At 37.0% G+C, this 16,692-nt stretch overlaps 1 protein-coding gene across 2 annotated transcripts in view; it reads left to right on the top strand.

Moving 5' to 3' along the window:
• Positions 1–16,692, top strand: part of POF1B (POF1B actin binding protein) — a 100,516-nt gene that overhangs the window by 21,847 nt on the left and 61,977 nt on the right. The window contains exons 3-5 of one of the 2 annotated variants that reach the window (XM_070365704.1): positions 8,244–8,318; positions 10,134–10,157; positions 10,701–10,781. In XM_070365704.1, coding sequence (XP_070221805.1) covers positions 8,244–8,318; positions 10,134–10,157; positions 10,701–10,781 — 180 coding nt within the window. The remainder of the gene's footprint in view (positions 1–8,243; positions 8,319–10,133; positions 10,158–10,700; positions 10,782–16,692) is intronic. The other variant, XM_005904963.3, reaches the window with a different exon arrangement.

Here is a 16,692-nt window from a genome sequence, read left to right on the forward strand (position 1 = left end):
AGAGTAATAGAGGACTTAAAATTTAAAAAAACATTAAAAAAAAAGAATGATAATTAAAATAGTAAAAATATATCTAAGACTTTCTCTGGTGTTGTGGGCAGTGTGGGGTCAGTTCATTTTCAAATAGTTCCTTGGTCCGGCTTGTATTTCTCAAGATCTATAGGTACCTTCCTATGTAGTCGGTACTAACTACAGAGTTTTAATCTATTGCACCTGTCACTTCCAAGGCAGTTCCCTCTTTTTAGCTTCTTCTGTTTGCTGGTCTCTTCAGTGTTTGATTTCCACCCTGATACAAGAGGGCGGTGGTGGACACTTTTTTAAGCTTACTTGTTCAGTCGTGCTGTGGGGAGGGAGGGACGCTGCCAACAAATAACACTGGCGCGTGCTCATAGTGTCTCAGCCACACTGAACCTGCTTCCACTCACGGCGCATGTGCCTTCCCTGCCTATACTGCTCAGGCTCTAGGTTGGTCCACCGGGAACTGTCTGAAGCTGGCCCTGGGCTGCCTGCACCTCCTAGGTCTAAGCTGCTCAGGTTCAGAAACTCAGGTAGTCCTCAGAGGTGCAGACTCTGTTGGGCCTGAGTTTTGTGCCCTTCCCAGGTCCGAGCAGCTCAGGTGATGAGGTATTTGGTGAGTGTTGTCGCTGGGACTTATTGCCTCCCCTGTCCCTGCTGCTAGGTTTTCTGGGTGTATAACCAGCGCACCTTCTCAGGTGGATATTGACTGTCCAGAACCCCAAGAAGTCTTAGTTAGCAAAGAAGCCTGCTTGCAGTTTGGTAGATAATGTTTCTCTGGGGCTTAGTTTCCCCCCTTCCAGCTCTGGCTGCCTGTCACCAGAGGGGGATGGTCTTCAGCGGGCTAGCTCTGTTCAGTCCTTTGTTCTGTGAGCAGGCCTGGCGGTGTCTTAGGTTAGGGCTTTTCACGTGGTAGCTATCCCACAGTCTGGTTTTGCTAGCCCAAGTTAGTTCCCTCAGATTGCCCTCAGGGCATTCAGGCTCCATCCTTACTCTAAGCAATGCAGCCCGTGCCTCCCTGCTCAGCCCCCGCTTGCTAGTGGCGGGTGCAAGCGTCTGTGCTGCTTCTCCACTGGGGGAGATACTGTTGGGCACGTAATCTGTGGGTTTTAATTATTTATTTATTTTTCCTCCCAGTTATGTTGCCCTCTGTGGTTCCAAGGCTTGCCACAGACTCGGCAGTGAGAGTGCTTCCTGGTGTTTGGAAACCTCTCTTTTTAAGACTCCCTTCCTGGGATGGAGCTCCGTCCCTACCTCTTTTGTGTCTTTTTTTGTCTTTTATATTTTTTCCAACTTCCTTTCAAAGACAATGGGCTGCTTTTCTGGGTGCCTGATGTCCTCTGCCGGCATTCAGAAGTTGTTTTGTGGAATGTCCTCAGCGTTTAAATGTTCTTTTGATGAATTTGTGGGGGAGAAGGTGGTCTCCCCAACCTATTCCTCTGCCATCTTAGGACCACCCCCTCTATATATATTTTAAAATTAGAAATTCAGCACTATTTTCATACAAAGTCAAACAAGTGGAATCAAATGTCACATTTTTTAGTTAGGCAAAATTTCATACTTTTTTCTAAAATATATATATTATATATATTATTTATATATTTGTATACAAAAACTTTTCTACTATGGTTGATAAAGGTTTGAGAAAGAACATAAAAAAAAAAAAAAGAAATGGAGAAATTGGAGAACATAAACTAAATGAAATGGGAGCACTGACTATGAAATAGAAAAAGTGAAACAAACTAGATGAAAGTAAAAGATGCTCATATAATCTGATTGTTTTTAAACATTGCTGCTCATTAGAAATATATCCGGAGTTCTGGCCAAAGAAAAGTAATACCTGGGCATTTGTATTTTTCAAAAAATTCCAAGATAATTCTGATATACATATGAATTTTTAAAAGTTTTTTTCTATTATGGATTTTTCTATTAAATGGTAGTTTTGGAGATATAGAATTCTGTAATTTTTCTGTTGACCAATCATGATACAGTAGTGTTAAGTAACAGTTGCATATTCACAATAGTAAAAGATGTTTATCAGTTTCACAATCAATAACAAGACAAAAAATAAAAGATAAATTACAACTGCAAGCCATAACGGAAACATGATTAACCTAACAATACAAAATACTTACATACAATTTGGGGGGTCAAGCAGGGTGATGTGGTGTGGAAGTGCATACATGCACATGTTTTCTTCCATTCTGCTGGTCTGTGTTTTTGGTTGGCACATTTAATCATTTATATTTAAGGTAATTATTGATAAGTATGATCCTATTATGATTTTCTCCATTGTTTAGGGTTTATTTTCTGTAGGTAGGGCTTTTCCTTATTTTCTGCTTAGAGAAGTTCCTTTAGCATTTGCTGTAAAAGTGGTTTGATCTTGCCGAATTCTTTTAACTTTTGCTTGTCTGGAAAGCTCCAAAAAAGCAGATTGATTTTAATACACTCTGATCAAAAATTGGTAATGCCATGTGTACTTTATAAAAGGAGGAGGAGAAGAAAGAGGGGAAGAGGGAGGAGTGAGGAAGAGAAGGAGAAGGAAAAGGGTAGGGAGGAGGAGGAAAGGGAAGAGCACTGCTACAACTTTCCCAAAGTAGAAAATGACTTTAAACTTTGTGGGGAAAACAGTCTTGGCTTTCATATTAAGCTTGAACCTACTTAATTATAAACATAATTAATTTCCAACAAAACTTTACGTAAAGAATGTTGCCAACAGGGTTATTAATCAGGAGTATTGAAGCAGGGCAAAGACTAATAGAGTTTTGCCAAGAGAACGCACTGGTCATAGCAAACACCCTCTTCCAACAACACAAGAGAAGACTCTATACATGGACATCACCAGATGGTCAACACCAAAATCAGATTGATTATATTCTTTGCAGGCAAAGATGGAGAAGCTCTATACAGTCAGCAAAAACAAGACCGGGAGAAGACTATGACTCAGACCATGAACTCCTTATTGCCAAAGTCAGACTTAAATTGAAGAAAGTAGGGAAAACCACTAGACCATTCAGGTATGACCTAAATCAAATCCCTTGATTATACAGTGGAAGTGAGAAATAGATTTAAGGGATTAGATCTGATAGATAGAGTGCCTGATGAACTATGGAATGAGGTTCGTGACATTGTACAGGAGACAGGGATCAAGATCATCCCCATGGAAAAGAAATGCAAAAAAGCAAAATGGCTGTCTGGGGAGGCCTTACAAATAGCTGTGAAAAGAAGAGAAGCAAAAAGCAAAGGAGAAAAGGAAAGATATAAGGATTTATGTTAACTATATACAAATAAGTGACATTGAAAATTAAATATTAATGTAGGCTATCAAGAGAGAGATTTAGATTTCTATTCCTGAGATGCCTTTAAAATTGACATCTTCATTCATTAATTTATAAACATTTTTGATCACTTCCTTATCCACTCCAGCACTCTTGCCTGGAAAATCCCATGGATGGAGGAGCCCGATAGGCTACAGTCCATGGGGTCGCAAAGAGTTGGACACGACTGAGCGACTTCACTTCACTTCACTTCACTTCACTTGTGGAATGACTTGCTGCAATTCTGCCTAGAGCTAGATGTCACTGAAAATATCTTTCATCATCAAGACAATGTTCATTTTGGACATTTACTCACACTACTTACCTAATTCTGTAGACTTTCAAGGGGAAAGAGTTTTCTTTAGCAAGTCTTTCTTTAATTAATAAACCTTATATTCAGATAGGCTTTTCCCCCTTATGATAATTTAATACTGCTGCAATTTAAATTCATGCTGATCACTACCATATATCGTAATCTCTTTGACCCATACAAAGCTACCACTTTAATATTTTACTTTTTGTAGTTATTCCATTTTCCCTTTGTTTTCATAAGGGTTGTATGAGAAAGCCATATTTGCCTAGGTCAGTTCTAATAATGAAGGCTCAAAACAACTAAATAAAGCATAATTTATTAAATTAATTTACCAGCCTTCCAAATATAATAAGACTGAATAATTTCTTTATGGTAGCACCAGACTAGTCTTTGTGCAAATACACCAATTTGCCTTTTGAATATCTACCATCTGGGCATCTGAATCAAGTGACTACCTATATTACTATCAATAAGGATGCTAAAGATATAAGATATATGTGTGTGTGTGTGTGTATTCCTACTTGGGTGAATTTCAGCCAGTTTATAAAACTTCTCAGTACACGCTTTTATCTTAAAAGCTAATCCATTTACCTAGTAAGCTTCATTCTGTTTCATTTGCTGATGTCATCAGACTTGAATAGGGTAAAGGGAAGGGGAAAAAACTAGCCTATATTCAGAACCAGGAACAAGACAGTGTGCACTAACTATATTCTCAAAATGATTCTAGTATTATTAGCTCCAGCCTAAAAACACTAAAAGTTGGTATAAAAGCATCTTTCAGACATGAGAGCATTTCTACACTGCTGATGGATGTGTAATTGGTATGGCATTTTGGGAAATCAGTTGGACAGTGCATATTAAAATGAATAATGCACATACTCTGTGTCCTAGCAATCCCACTTTGTGGGATTCTAGAGAAATACTCACCATAGCACAGTGAAAACCTGGAAACAATTTTAAGATGCATAGGTAAACAAACTATCAAACTAACATTATGCAACACTATAATAAATATATATATATATATTCATTCATTAATTTATTTTTAAATATTTTAAACTCTTTATTATTATTATTATTTACTTTACAATATTGTATTGGTTCTGCCACACATAGACATGAATCCGCCACAGGCATACACGTGTTCCCCATCCTGAACCCCCCTCCCACCTCCCTCCCCATACCATCCCTCTGGGTCATCCCAGTGCACCAGCCCCAAGCATCCTGTATCGAACCTGGACTGGAAATTCATTTCTTATATGATATTACACATGTTTTAGTGCCATTCCCCCAAGTCGTCCCACCCACTCCCTCTCCCACAGAGTCCAAAAGACTGTTCTATACATCTGTGTCTCTTTTGCTGTCTTGCATACAGGATTATCATTACCATCTTCCTAATTCCATATATATGCGTTAGTATACTGTATTGGTGTTTTTCTTTCTCGCTTACCTCACTCTGTATGATAGGCTCCAGTTTCATCCACCTCATTAGAGCTGATTCAAATGTATTCTTTTTAATGGCTGAGTAATAATGAATTAAGACACATCTAATCTATAAGATATATTATTTGGCTTACATTGCCAAATGTAAATATCATTTAATGAAGGGAGGATGGTTAAGGGAAGATCTTTGACTTTATTTGTATAATTTTTATGTTGGAATGTTTTCATGTACTATTGTATAACTAAAAATCACCTTTTTTTGTTTTTCTGAACCTGCTCCTATTTGATCTGTGTGCCACCTCCACCTGTACTTAGTTGTATTTGTAACCATTTTCCTAAAGTGAAGACCATGTACCTGTTTGGTCTACAATCTTTAATTCTCAGCATTTGTTTGAGCAATTATCCTTAGCTACCAGCAGGAAATCTGGGAACATGTTCAAAGGCTGCCTTGAAGTATTAAGCTTGCAGTATTGCTGTTGATGTAACAGAGGGAGGAGAGATGAAAATGTTACAAGTTGAACCAAAAGAAAACCCATAGTGTGTGGAAAGTTTGGCCCTTTGAGTAAATACATCATTTTGTTTTAAGAACAGCATGGTATATATAACATAGTTTTGTTTTAAGAACAGCAAATGTGTGTGTGTGTGTGTATTGTTTTAAGAACAGAATGTTAAACATTATATATATATATATATATATATATATATAAAATATATATTTTATATAGACATTATATATATTATATAGTGAGTGAAGTCGCTCAGTCATGTCCAACTCTTTGCAATCCCATGGACTGTAGCCTACCAGGCTTCTCCATCCATGGGATTCTCCAGGCAAGAATACTGGAGTGGGTTACCATTTCCTTCTCCAGGGAATCTTTCCGACCCAGGATTGAACCTGGGTCTCCCGCATTGAGGCAGAAACTTTAACCTCTGAGCCACCAGGGGAGCCCCAATATATATATATAATATAGCTATACTTTGGTATGAGTTTGTCAGTTTTCCCCTTGTAAGTCTGTGATTCTAAGTTTTAATACCTCCTGATATGCCAGCAAATTTGGAAAACTCAGCAGTGGCCACAGGACTGGAAAAGGTCAGTTTTCACTCCAATCCCAAAGAGAGGCAATGCCAAAGAATGCTCAAACTACTGCACAATTGCACTCATCTCACACGCTAGTAAAGTAATGCTCAAAATTCTCCAAGCCAGGCTTCAGCAATATGTGAACCGTGAACTTCCAGATGTTCAAGCTGGTTTTAGAAAAGGCAGAGGAACCAGAGATCAAATTGCCAACATCTGCTGGATCATGAAGAAAGCAAGAGAGTTCCAGAAAAACATCTATTTCTGCTTTATTGACAATGCCAAAGCCTTTGACTGTGTGGATCACAATAAACTGTGGAAAATTCTTCAAGAGATGGGAATACCAGACCACCTGACCTGCCTCTTGAGAAATTTGTATGCAGGTCAGGAAGCAACAGTTAGAACTGGACATGTAAAAACAGACTGGTTCCAAATAGGAAAAGGGGTATGTCAAGGCTGTATATTGTCACCCTGTTTATTTAACTTATATGCAGAGTACATCATGAGAAACGCTGGGCTGGAAGAAACACAAGCTGGAATCAAGATTGCCAAGAGAAATATCAATAACCTCAGATATGCAGATCACACCACCCTTATGGCAGAAAGTGAAGAGGAACTAAAAAGCTTCTTGATGAAAGTGAAAGTGGAGAGTGAAAAAGTTGGCTTAAAGCTCAACATTCAGAAAGTGAAGATCATGGCATCGATCCCATCACTTCATGGGAAATAGATGGGGAAACAGTGGAAGCAGTGTCAGACTTTATTTTTCTGGGCTCCAAAATCACTACAGATAGTGACTGCTGCCATGAAATTAAAAGACACTTACTCCTTGGAAGGAAAGTCATGACCAACCTAGATAGCATATTCAAAAGCAGAGATATTACTTTGCCAACAAAGGTCCGTCTAGTCAAGGCTATGGTTTTTCCAGTGGTCATGTATGGATGTGAGAGTTGGACTGTGAAGAAGGTTGAGCGCCGAAAAATTGATGCTTTTGAACTGTGGTGTTGGAGAGGACTCTTGAGAGTCCCTTGGACTCCAAGGAGATCCGACCAGTCCATTCTGAAGGAGATCAGCCCTGGGATTTCTTTGGAAGGAATGATGCTAAAGCTGAAACTCCAGTACTTTGGCCACTTCATGAGAAGAGTTGACTCATTGGAAAAGACTCTGATGCTGGGAGGGATTGGGGGCAGGAGGAGAAGGGGACGACAGAGGATGAGATGGCTGGATGGCATCACTGACTCGATGGACGTGAGTCTCAGTGAACTCCGGGAGTTGGTGATGGACAGGGAGGCCTGGCGTGCTGTGTTTCATGGGGTCGCAAGGAGTCGGACATGATTGAGCGACTGATCTGATCTGAAGACAAAATATTTTTAATCGTTTAAGAACTATATCCTGGAGTTGTGTCAATTAGATGAAATCGAGTAATGCTATCAATTTTTTGCACACTTGTAAAGCTATGCAGTTTGTTGATTTGGGGAAAATATAATGAATACCAGCATAATTGATGGAGTGATCATTTTATCTAGTCATTATTAAAAATCATACTCTTACTTTTATGGATCATTTTTTAACATCAGAACCTACTCTTTGAGATTAAACTAGAAGCAGATCACACAAAGCATAATTTAAAATCAGCTTGAAGTACTCTAACAGCAGTAGTCTTAGTTGAGTTTTCAAAGATAATTTCCTATATTGGTTTTTGGATTTTTTTACATTTAATGTTTTTGATAAATTTTAAATGTTGTTAATTGCAGACATATAATAACATCGATGGATGTTATGTAGAGTTCTCAAAAAAGTAAAAAAAGAATGCAAACTAAAAGTGCAAGAAGTGTGTATTGTTATGAAAGCATTCTAGAAATTATATTTCATTAGATTACTTGGAATAGTGACAAAGGAATTCAGTAATGTGCTTTTGTAAAGATGGACAGTGTCTAAGTAAGCACTTAATAAAGTTCTTATTTCTGGCAAACTGGGTTATTGTAAAAATAAAGGAAATAATAATAATACTTTAACAACCTAAGACGTTTAAATGACACTGCTCAGTAATGATTTCTGAACCCTCTTTTGTTTCTCTCCACAGGAACTTCATTCTCCAACTCTGAAAATATCTACTTGTGTCCCAGGCACTCTACATATAACCCCAAATACTGAACAGGTAAAATAAATTATGTATTATGTTAGATTATTTTCTTTTTGCATAAACCCTGCTTGAATGTTTAATTGATCTTTCAGTTCAGTTCAGTTCAGTCTCTCAGGCGTGTCCGACTCTGTGACCTCATGAATCGCAGCACCCTCCATAAAGCTTTACACATTCACCAAAAATCAGGAGCATAAACTGGAAAGGAGAGTCACATATGAAAATCAGTTCAACCTGTTTTAAAAGAATGTGAAACAAGTGCTAAAAAAGTCTGTGAATTGAGATTTTTCAACTTTATTGTCTACTCAATCTGATTGCTTTTGGTTTGAGTGAAGTTTATTTTTAGCCAACGATATCCCACTAATTATGCATATTTTAAAGATCCTTGATTTGAGCAGAAATAAAGTACCTAGTTCTTGGATTGATTGAGGGTGTGGCTTTGTGAATGATACTACTGTACTTTGACATCCAGAGAGAATAATTTACAGGATTAGAACTCGCCCTTCTCCAAGGTGCATGATTTGAAAGACACTCAAGATCATGTTCCCTTAATCTTTATGACATAATAATAATAATACTTTTTAAGATTATTTTTGAATGTATATATTATATCTGCAAAAGGTATCTGTAATAATAATTAAATGCTGTATTAGCAAATATGTGTTTAACAAGTGAGTCCCATATATTAAAAAGTAAATTCTAAGCAAATAAACCATAAAAGATCCTAAGTTTGTTAGTACATAGGAGGGGAGTATAAAGCTTTCAGGATTTGGAGGATAGGAAGGAGAAAGATACTGTTCTAGAAAGCATGCCTACCCAGCTTGAGGTATCACGATGTGAACTTGAATAGTGAAGGGAAAAATGGACAAAAACTGTTCTCTAGGTCTGGGATACAGTATGGAAAAGGTTATATTATGCAGAACACATAAGATTATTGAAGAAAAGTTTGCTTACCATGTCCCAATTCAGTCTAGCTTAGACCTAGGTCAGTTAGAGTCATGCATTTATTCAGCGAACATTTGCTGAGTGACAAATATGTACTAAATATTGCACAAAGATGAATTAGAACCAGTCACTATTCTCAAAGAACTCACAGACTAGCATGGGTCACACACCTAACAAAACATATAGCAGTGGAATAAAGGCCACAGTTGAGTTAGAAGTTTAGCCCCACAGGACCACCAAGAAAGGATTAGCTCAGAAAACTAAGTCCACTTAAATCACAAAGCTGTTTACTACACTCAAACCCAGTCATAAAATTCTATTTATTGCTATTTTTCATAATGAAGGACTTTAGAATTAGGTTTGCTGTTTGTTTTACTTCTGATAACAAAAATATGTTTATGGTAGAAAAATTAGGAAATACAAAAGCATATAAAGAAATAATATAATTCACTTATGATTCCCTCCCCTACTCAGAGATACTACTCTCAGTATTTTGCTGTGTTTTCTTTTGTTCAAATAAAAAATTAAGATCATACCTTATATGTAGTTTTATATCTTCATTCTCACTTAACTTTATATACCATGAGTTTTTTAATGTAAATTTGTAGTATCAAGACCATTATTTTGATGGCTACATATTTCAGCTTGAGAATGATCATTTAATCTTTCCTGTTTCCGTAGGAAAATGCTCCTTCTACTGCACTCTCATCAGCATTATTATTTTAACATTTCCAGTTAAAATATGGTATTCTTTTGTTATGATTATTTGATTCCTAGCTTGTTTGAATATTGTTTGTTATAGCTTGGAATATAGCTTATTTTTGTTGTTTGTTAATCATTTGCTTTTTTCTTTTCTGTTTTCATACCATCTGTTCATTTTTCTAACAGTGTGAAGATTTTTTTCTCACCAAGGTATAAAAACCTTCTTTATATTGATACCAACTCTTTTTCCTTCAAAAGCTTTCAGATTACTTTGTTCTAGTGTTTTGTCTCCCTTTTAACTTTATTTGTGGCCCTCCCCTGTCACCACATTGAAGATTTAAATGTTTCAGAGTACACACAGTCAGTTTTTTCTTTGTGTCTCCTTTCATGTCCTTTCCAAACAGAAGATCTGATTAATAAATACTAAACTATATTTTCTTCTAATCATGTGGGGGCATTTTAAATGAAAAGAATATTTTAAAAGTCTCATCAAACATATTAATAGTTTGAAATGTGTGATGAATTACTAGGCAATGAGTATAGCAGAAATACCTAGCATGTTGCTGAGCACATAAACATTTGCTTTCATGTATGTTTTTGAGACCAAAATTAACCAAAATATAAATTCATATGTCATCACTCATGTAAGCAATTTTTAAAATTTCACTTTGAAAATTGCTCTGTATTATTATTCATGGCTCCAAGGTCACTAAATAACTCTGATTATATGTGGCCTTTATCTTTTCTTCACAGGAACTCCATTCTCCAACAGTGAAAGTTACTACATATCCTCAAACCACTATAAGGCGATATATAGTGCAAAGTCCTGAACAGGTAAACTATATCATGCAAACTCTTATCTCAATCTATAATTCCTCAGAAGTTGATAACTTAAACAAGAAGGGTGAGTTAGTTACTAGATTCCTAAAATCAGATTGTTGGACTTTCTTTCAGTTATAAAGTTAATTTCTAATTATTATTATAAAAATTCATCATTAGTTCCAGACAGCCATTTGCCTCAGAGATGCAACAGTTCTAAGTAGCATGGAAATTCTTGGGTTATAAAGTTTTCTGCTTCTATATTTTTTTTTTAATTTTTTAATTTTTTATTATTATTATTCTTTTTTTACTTTACAATATTGTATTGGTTTTGCCATACATCAACATGCATCCGCCACGGGTGTACACATGTTCCCAATCCTGAATCCCCCTCCCACCTCCCTCCCCATACCATCCCTCTGGGTCATCCCAGTGCACCAGCCCCAAGCTTCCTGTATCCTGCATCGAACCTGGACTGGCGATTTGTTTCATATATGATATTATACATGTTTTAATGCCATTCTCCCAAATAATCCCCCCCCACCCCCCGCCACAGAGTCCAAAAGACTGTTCTATACATCTGTGTCTCTTTTGCTGTCTCACATACAGGGCTGTCATTACCATCTTTCTAAATTCCATATATATACATTAGTATACTGTAATGGTGTTTTTCTTTCTGGCTTACTTCACTCTGTATAATAGGCTCCAGTGTCATCCACCTCATTAGAACTGATTCAAATGTAATCTTTTTAATGGCTGAATAATACTCCATTGTGCTTCTATATTCTATATTCTTGTGCTACTAAGGGTTTTTGTGCACTTTGAACCAAAGTAAAAAGGGACGAAGTGGTCCACAGGCTTCATATAAAACTATCACCGGTTGCATTGGGGGTTGCAGTATTTAGTCAAATTAGATTTGCCATTGAGATATTTGCTAGGAAGAAGAAAATGCAAATTCAGAAGTTCAAAAATATCTCCATGTGTTTGTTTACTATGGTGTATGAACTTTTGTGCCTAGCAATGAGGTCTTCTAAAAATTACATTATTATATTTTCTATAAAGATATATAACTTTATATTATACAAACTAGGATATTATTTTCAGTCTCGTTTTGAGGAGAAAATTAAGAAAACAATTTTCCCCACAGTAATAAGCCTTGCTCAACACACACACAGACACACACACAGCCTTACTTTAGCTGCAACAGGAAGTTCTACTATAGGGTTATAAGCGCATAAGGTTCACAGAGTGCCCCAGATAATACTGTAGGAGTTTTTTTGCTTTTCTCTTTATTTTCCTACTACTGCAGGAAATAATTCTCTCACAAAATAAAACTGATTATTTGCTTCAGCTGTGGAAAGCAAGGTGTTAAATCAAGGTAATACAGTTGGTACTAGTCTAGTTGGGTGGGGAGGATGTACTACTCTCCTGCTTGTTTCTATCTCCTCTCTTCTTTATTCATTTAAAAATCATCTTCTCACGTCTCTTTAACTAGAGAGGCTGTTAGTTGTGCATGTGTGCTTGTGTGAGTCTACCAGCATACAGGCTTTGGAGGGGGTGACTGTTTTGGATATTTGCTTGAGTTTTCAAATATCTATGTAAATATCAAGAAAGAATGTGATTACAGTAAAGCATCTGCTTTCTCATCAAGAATCAAGTGTTTAAGCAACAAATCTGAAAAATATGTGTGGGGAAAGGGAGACATCAGGAGGGCCTTGGAGATTAGACTGTGCCTCTTTTTACAAATTGGCTAATCACTTTACGCTTTCCTCTTTTTACTCTCACTCTATTTTCTTTTCACAAACAAACTGGGGAATATGCATACTTGGATGCATATTACACTTGATATCCCTGGCTCTAAAAGAATTAGTTCTAGATAGCACTTTTTTTTTTCCCCATGATGTGAGAATTGTTGTGCTTGCCTAAGACATAGACAGAGAGGTTTTAAATATTGAATCATTTGAATTCCAACCCTCTTTGCCAGCGATTCTTATGTGACTCTGAATGCATTCTTGTTCTTTAGTTAATGAATTAATATTTATTGGCTATACATTCCATGCTCTGCAATTTACATATTTTATCCCATTTGGTCATAAAAAAGTGAGAAAACAGAAGCAGAGAGGTTGACAGTTATTCGGTGACCTTTTATCAATTGCCTAGTATGTACAAACAATGGCCCCAAGCCCTGGAGATAGAGCAGTGAACAAAACAAGTTCTTAACTGGCCCCAAACCATTAGTTAGAAAACAGCAGAGTTGCAACTGAAATTTAACAATGAAGATGTAGGAAAGAAATATTTGCAAATTAAAGACCATTGATGATCTAAGTGAATTAAGATTCAGAGACCCACACATGTACCATCTCCCTCCCCCATCCTCCCCAGCTACACTGTAATCAAAAAAGCAGAGAAATTCGAAGAATGTATGCAAGTGCATATTTGTAACACGAAGCCTGCCTCTTATTATGGTTGTGTTCAACTGTAAAGAAGTAAATAGTTGCTCAGGGAGAAGATCCAGCAGCAGGTTAAAGAAAAATGATCATTTTAGCTTTAACATTTTAAGCTTTTAACTCTTTCCATTATTTAGAGATAAAAAAAATTTTAATCCCCATACTTTGTGTACAAAAATAATCTAACTGGTTTTGCAGAATGGCTTGAAAATCCTGTCTAGATATATTTTATTTACCTAAGTATATGCTTTTTTGTTTGTTCTTTTAAATTCCTTCAGGAGAAGATTCTTGCTTAATTACAATATTTATAATGATCTGAACCTCTTAAATGGTAACTTCATTCTCTTTCACCTTCCAGTTTGTCTAATCTTTACTTCTTCTCCCTGTAATTAAACTGATATCAATCGTTTGTCTCATGATTTCCTTTTAATTCTGTTCAGCCTTTTTATTTTTGATTGTACCTGATCTTTCTTATTTTCCATTTCTTGTCATTTTAGTCAAGCAATTTATCCATTCTGGTATATATCATGACTCAGAAATGGGGAAATACGTTTGTTCCGTCAGTAGATAGAAACCAATTGATGTTAATCAATTTCATTAATTTTCCACTTGCAGAGCTCCTACTGTGGGAAAGGTTTATATAGACTTCAAATTGGAAAATACAAGGAAAATAAAACATGGTTCCTGAACCAAAGGTGCTTACATTTCCTCTCAGAAAGGGACTAAGATATGTCCATATACAACTCCATAAAGTATACAGTGGGGTGTATGATAGATTCCATGAGAGAAATACAAATGATGTCTTATTGAAGTTCAGAGGCTGGAGGTAATATTTGTTTGGGGGGCAATCAGAGAAGGATTTATTGTGGTATTTAAGGAATTATTACAATGAACATTATTATTAGTATCATTTTACTAGTACGGAAACAAAAGCTTAAGTAAATGTGACTTGCTTAGGTCTTTTGACTAAATATCACTATCTTTTCTGATAGTTATACTCAAGGTAGTTTTGACAAATTTTGAGAACAGATACTGCTGCTGCTGCTGCTGCTAAGTCACTTCAGTCATGTCCAACTCTGTGCGACCCCATAGATGGCAACCCACCAGGCTCCGCCATGCCTGAGATTCTCTAGACAAGAACACTGGAGTGGATTTGGGATTAAAAGAAGAAAGTCAAATATGACAAATTTTTCAGTTTGAGACACTGGGAACATGGTAGCCCAATTAAAAAGTAAGAAGTAGGGGAGAAGAGAAGCTGGTTTCGAAAAGGGGAAGATTGTCAGCTCTGTTTGGACCAGTAACATTTGAGGTGCATGCCAGGGAAGATGTCCAACAGGCAGTTAAAAAGTGACTTGAGAAAGGTCACATTTGTGATAGAGACACAGGAGTTGATTCCCAAAAGGCAGTTAAAAATGGACTTGAGAAAGGTCACATTTGTGATAGAGACATAGGAGTTCTTCCTCTTAAAGTTACCTTCATAGCTATGGGAATGAGTAAGATCAATGAGGGATAATAGAAAGGGTTGAGGTCAGAACCTAAAATGTCTACTCTAAAGGAACAGAAGGAAGGAGACACTTTCACAGGCAGAGAATCTGTCAGAGAAGAATGTGAATGCTGAATAATTGAAGCAAATAGAGTAAAGGGGTGGTCGACCATCTCAAATGACCAAAGGACCAAGAAGGGTGAGGTTTGAAAATAGAGTTTGACCATTAAGAAAGTAATGGTGATGTTTGAGAGAGCAGTTTTGGTATATATATGGAGGCAAAGTCCAGATGCAAAATGTTAGTGGATGACTAAATCAGGAAATGGAGATAATAAGCGAGGTTACTTTCCTAAAAAGGATATTGGTCAAAGGAAGAGAGACAGGATAGTAGCTAAAGGAGTAAATAGAATCTTGGAGACCCGAGATTTATAGACAGAAAGAAATAACTAATAGGAAGGAAAAGTAAAGATGCAACAGAGAAAGGGAAGAAAGGTGAAACAATTCTGGAACAGTTGAGTGGATAGGATTCCAGGTACAGATAGAGAAGTGACTTCCAGATAAAAGAGGTATATGTTATTATATAATGAGTGGAAGGAGCAGAAACTGAGATTTTTGAAGTGGGGCAGAAAATGGAGGAATTTCATTGGATATGCTGCAGGAAGGGGGATTAGTTTCCTGGTTGTCTTTAGCCCATCATTCTAACTCAGAGTCCTTCCTAGTGGTGCAGCTAAGATGGATGCCAGCGAGAAGGATTCTGGGAACTGGTCGGACATGTGTTGTCTCCTATTGACCTTTCCCTAACTCTTCCAGTTGGTGGTGGCTTATTAGTTATGTGTTCCTTACGAGGACCTCCTGTCATAAAACAGCTTGTGCAAATGGTTACTATGGTGCCTGGACAGGGTGGGAGGTTTCAGTGTGCTTCCCCTACAGATAGATTGGCTTGGTTTTCTCAGCGAGTAAAAGGAGAATGAAGGAACATGAACATGGGGCACTGAGGAAAAGAAAATGATTTGTAACCATAGTTACAGAGAACTTAGTGAATACAAGTTTGACCATGAATGTTGGAGAGCCTTTTAAAATTCGTTAACTTTGTACTGAGCCACATCAGCAAATCTTTATTAAAATGTTCTCCAGCAAGGTTTCATGGCCTGGGAACAGTAAAGTAGATGCTGGGGATTATGTACTTTGTTAGATGTGAGAATTATTCTCAGAGGTCCTAAAAGTAACAATTAAACACCTTTGAAAACACCTGTTAATTTTTCAGGTGGATTTGGCACCAATTCAAATATACAGGTAGAAAAAAAAAAAAAAAGCTGCCAAAATAGTAAAACTATCAACTCATCTGTTAGAAATCCAAGACTTTTGATTAATTTTGCTGACCTGTTTTATGCAAAGTGATTTATTAATATTAATATTTGTTTTTTTTTAATAGATTGGGACTTCCCAGGTGGCTCAGTGGTAAAGACTCTATCTACCTGCCAATGCAGGAGCCAAGGAGATGCACATTAGATCCCTGGGTCAGGAAGATCCCCTGGAGGAGGAAATGGCAACCACTCCAGTAACACTGCCGGGTTAAATCCCATGGTCAGAGGAGACTGGCAGGCTACAGTCCATGGGATCACAGAGTCGGAAATGACTGAGCATGCATGCACACACTCTGATTGATTTGATGAAAATATATTTCCATAAATTTAGAAGTTTTTTTTTCAGTAGGTCATTTAAAATAAGTCCAACTTACAGTTTAGGGAGACTCAACACTGCTAGCACCCAAGTCATTTTTCTTCTTAAAAAATAATAATGGCTCAGCTTTCAGAGTAAATTTTAGTTCACAGAGAAGAAAATTTATACTTTTGCTAAATTTTCCCCCTTTTCAGATCAGATCAGATCAGATCAGTCACTCAGTCTTGTCTGACTCTTTGTGACGGCATGAATCGCAGCATGCCAGGCCTCCCTGTCCATCACCAACTCCCGGAGTTCACTCAGACTCACGTCCATC

This window comes from Bos mutus, chromosome X (assembly GCF_027580195.1).
Source record: "Bos mutus isolate GX-2022 chromosome X, NWIPB_WYAK_1.1, whole genome shotgun sequence".
Classification (NCBI taxonomy): domain Eukaryota; kingdom Metazoa; phylum Chordata; class Mammalia; order Artiodactyla; family Bovidae; genus Bos; species Bos mutus.